Source organism: Cajanus cajan, chromosome 11 (assembly GCF_000230855.2).
Source record: "Cajanus cajan strain Asha chromosome 11, NIPB_CcT2T_4, whole genome shotgun sequence".
Taxonomy (NCBI): Eukaryota; Viridiplantae; Streptophyta; class Magnoliopsida; order Fabales; family Fabaceae; genus Cajanus; species Cajanus cajan.
This window is the reverse complement of record NC_138527.1, coordinates 47,037,476-47,039,564: the sequence shown is the minus strand read 5'-3', so window position 1 is coordinate 47,039,564 and position 2,089 is coordinate 47,037,476. Positions and strand designations below refer to the sequence as shown.

The 2,089-nt window shown below is 36.2% G+C and overlaps 1 protein-coding gene across 1 annotated transcript; it reads right to left on the bottom strand.

Annotated features, from left to right (window-relative positions):
- Positions 1-564: 564 nt before the first annotated feature.
- On the bottom strand, positions 565-2,089 carry LOC109797581 (protein CURVATURE THYLAKOID 1B, chloroplastic). The gene is made up of 6 exons (XM_020357661.3): positions 1,795-2,089; positions 1,594-1,718; positions 1,404-1,490; positions 1,199-1,261; positions 903-940; positions 565-823 (listed from the first exon to the last, which is right to left on the bottom strand). Exons 1-6 carry the CDS (start codon positions 1,961-1,963, stop codon positions 766-768), a joined length of 540 nt encoding a protein of 179 aa, XP_020213250.1. The 5' UTR covers positions 1,964-2,089; the 3' UTR covers positions 565-765.

The window sequence follows — 2,089 nt, the reverse complement described above, 5'->3', positions numbered from 1 at the left end:
AGGAGCGGGGACGAGGATGTCAATAACATATAATTCTACATTTTAAATATCTCCATTTTTCTCTCTCAATTATACAAATTATTAATGTGTAATTTATTTTGTTGTCTAGGTACCGTTTTTCATTAAAAAAAAATAAAAAGAAGGAAAGATGAGAAACTTTGGCACAGTGTAGGAGTTATTTATTTAGCCGAGAATTCGGTGTTCCCGTATGTAAAAAATCCTTTAGATCCACAGCGGATACAGTAACGCGAGCGAGAACCAGGGAAACAAGTTCTTCCTAGTTCTTAGGTAGATCGAAGGCTCTATCGCTGGATATCTATCTTTAAAATTAATCAGGCATATTTTGTAGTATCTTCACGGTGTAATGAATGAATGTCTACTATCATCAGCATTTTCACCGATATTAGAATGCGATAATATTGGAGTTTGAGATCCTCACTCCAATTATATTTTAGCAAGTTCTCACGAAAAATGAAATGGATTAATATTTACAATGATAATTGTTATCCTTCAAATTCATGAATTCAGTTCCATGCACGTGTTTTTTTCTTAACTTCGAAACCATACAGGGATAATCTTGAAGTAGATTGATATATTTAAAAAGTTACATTTATTTTCATGCTAGATTACATTACATGGGACAAAGTATGGTCAGAAGCATATTGCGACAAAATGAAGCACGGTTGCATCTTCAACAAAATGCTGCAAGACATTTCTCTTAATTTGTGTGAACGTACAGCATCTAAGCAGCAATTCCTCACTCATTTAGCTGCTCCCAATTATTTCGCTACATGTTTCTTTTACCTTTCGTATAAAAGCTTCCCTGTAATATTGTAAGCAAATTATGGAAATTAATCATGAAGTTGATTCATTATAAATTATTCAACAGAAAGCGGCTCTACCTCTCTGGCTTGAAAACTAGGTTCTTGTAAGCAAACCACTGCAAAGAAAGACAAAGAATATGAATAAATAGATGTTCTTATACCCGAGAAATACAAGGAATATATATTTTAAGAAAAAATAAAATCAACTACTATTGTTGATTGCCTCACAAACGTAGTTTAAATATATATACTATATCATAAGAGTTAAAATATAATAAGAAGGGGATAGTAACAAGCAAGGGAAACTATGATGAGCATGAGCATGAAATTAACATGCAACTCGTGAAGCCAGTAGCGAAATTTAATGGACTTACCCCAGTGTAGCCAATGCCTACAACCTCAAGAACCCCAGGAATTAAAGGAAGCCTATCAATGGCCTGTTATAAGTGACAATGACAATCATTGCTTAGGTTAAGGCAACTTAATTACCACAAAGTATTGTTAGTAGTTTCAAAAGAGTTATAATTAATGGTAATACGATGATGAGAGAATGCAATGTGAGATTTAAAAATAACCTACTGAGATCATCCCAGCTGAGCCCACCAAAGCAACCACACCAGCTACGGCCAGTGAACTCACTGCATATTTATCTTCAACTTTGTCCCACTACGTAGCCAACATTAGCCAAGTCATCAACACAGTAATATATAACAACATTACCCTTTTAACCAACAGAGAAACATTGCTGGAAAGAATTTGAGATCCTTACAGCTTCTTGAATAGTCTTCACAATCTCTGGCGGCTCAGCAACGGTGTAATCAGTTGTAGCAATTTCTGCTGCGGGTGCCTCTCTCGTGGTAGCCATTCCCAAAACATTGCGAGCAATCTTGCGACCTGAAACCAAAATAAGTTTCTGTTAAAAATAATATAAGAGTTTAAACAGCTTTTATGAAATTTGTGATTGACTTACAGAAGGCAGTGGTTTTCCAAGTACGAGTCTGAGGCTGAAGTGGTGGAGGAGGCAGAGTGGGAAGGGTGACACATTGTGGGGAAGAAGCTGGTGATTGTCTTGGAGCCTTGGCATCAACAAGAGTGGATGAAGAGGATATAGAGAGAGTGGAGGAGGAGGTTGAGGCCATTGCTACTATCTAGTGAATCTCTGCAAGTTGTACTTTTACTGGATTCTGAGGCCAACAGGGAAAGAATATAGATTATGTTGTTAAAGATATTTGCTGTGTGTTCTAGTTTTTTTTGGCATGTCAATG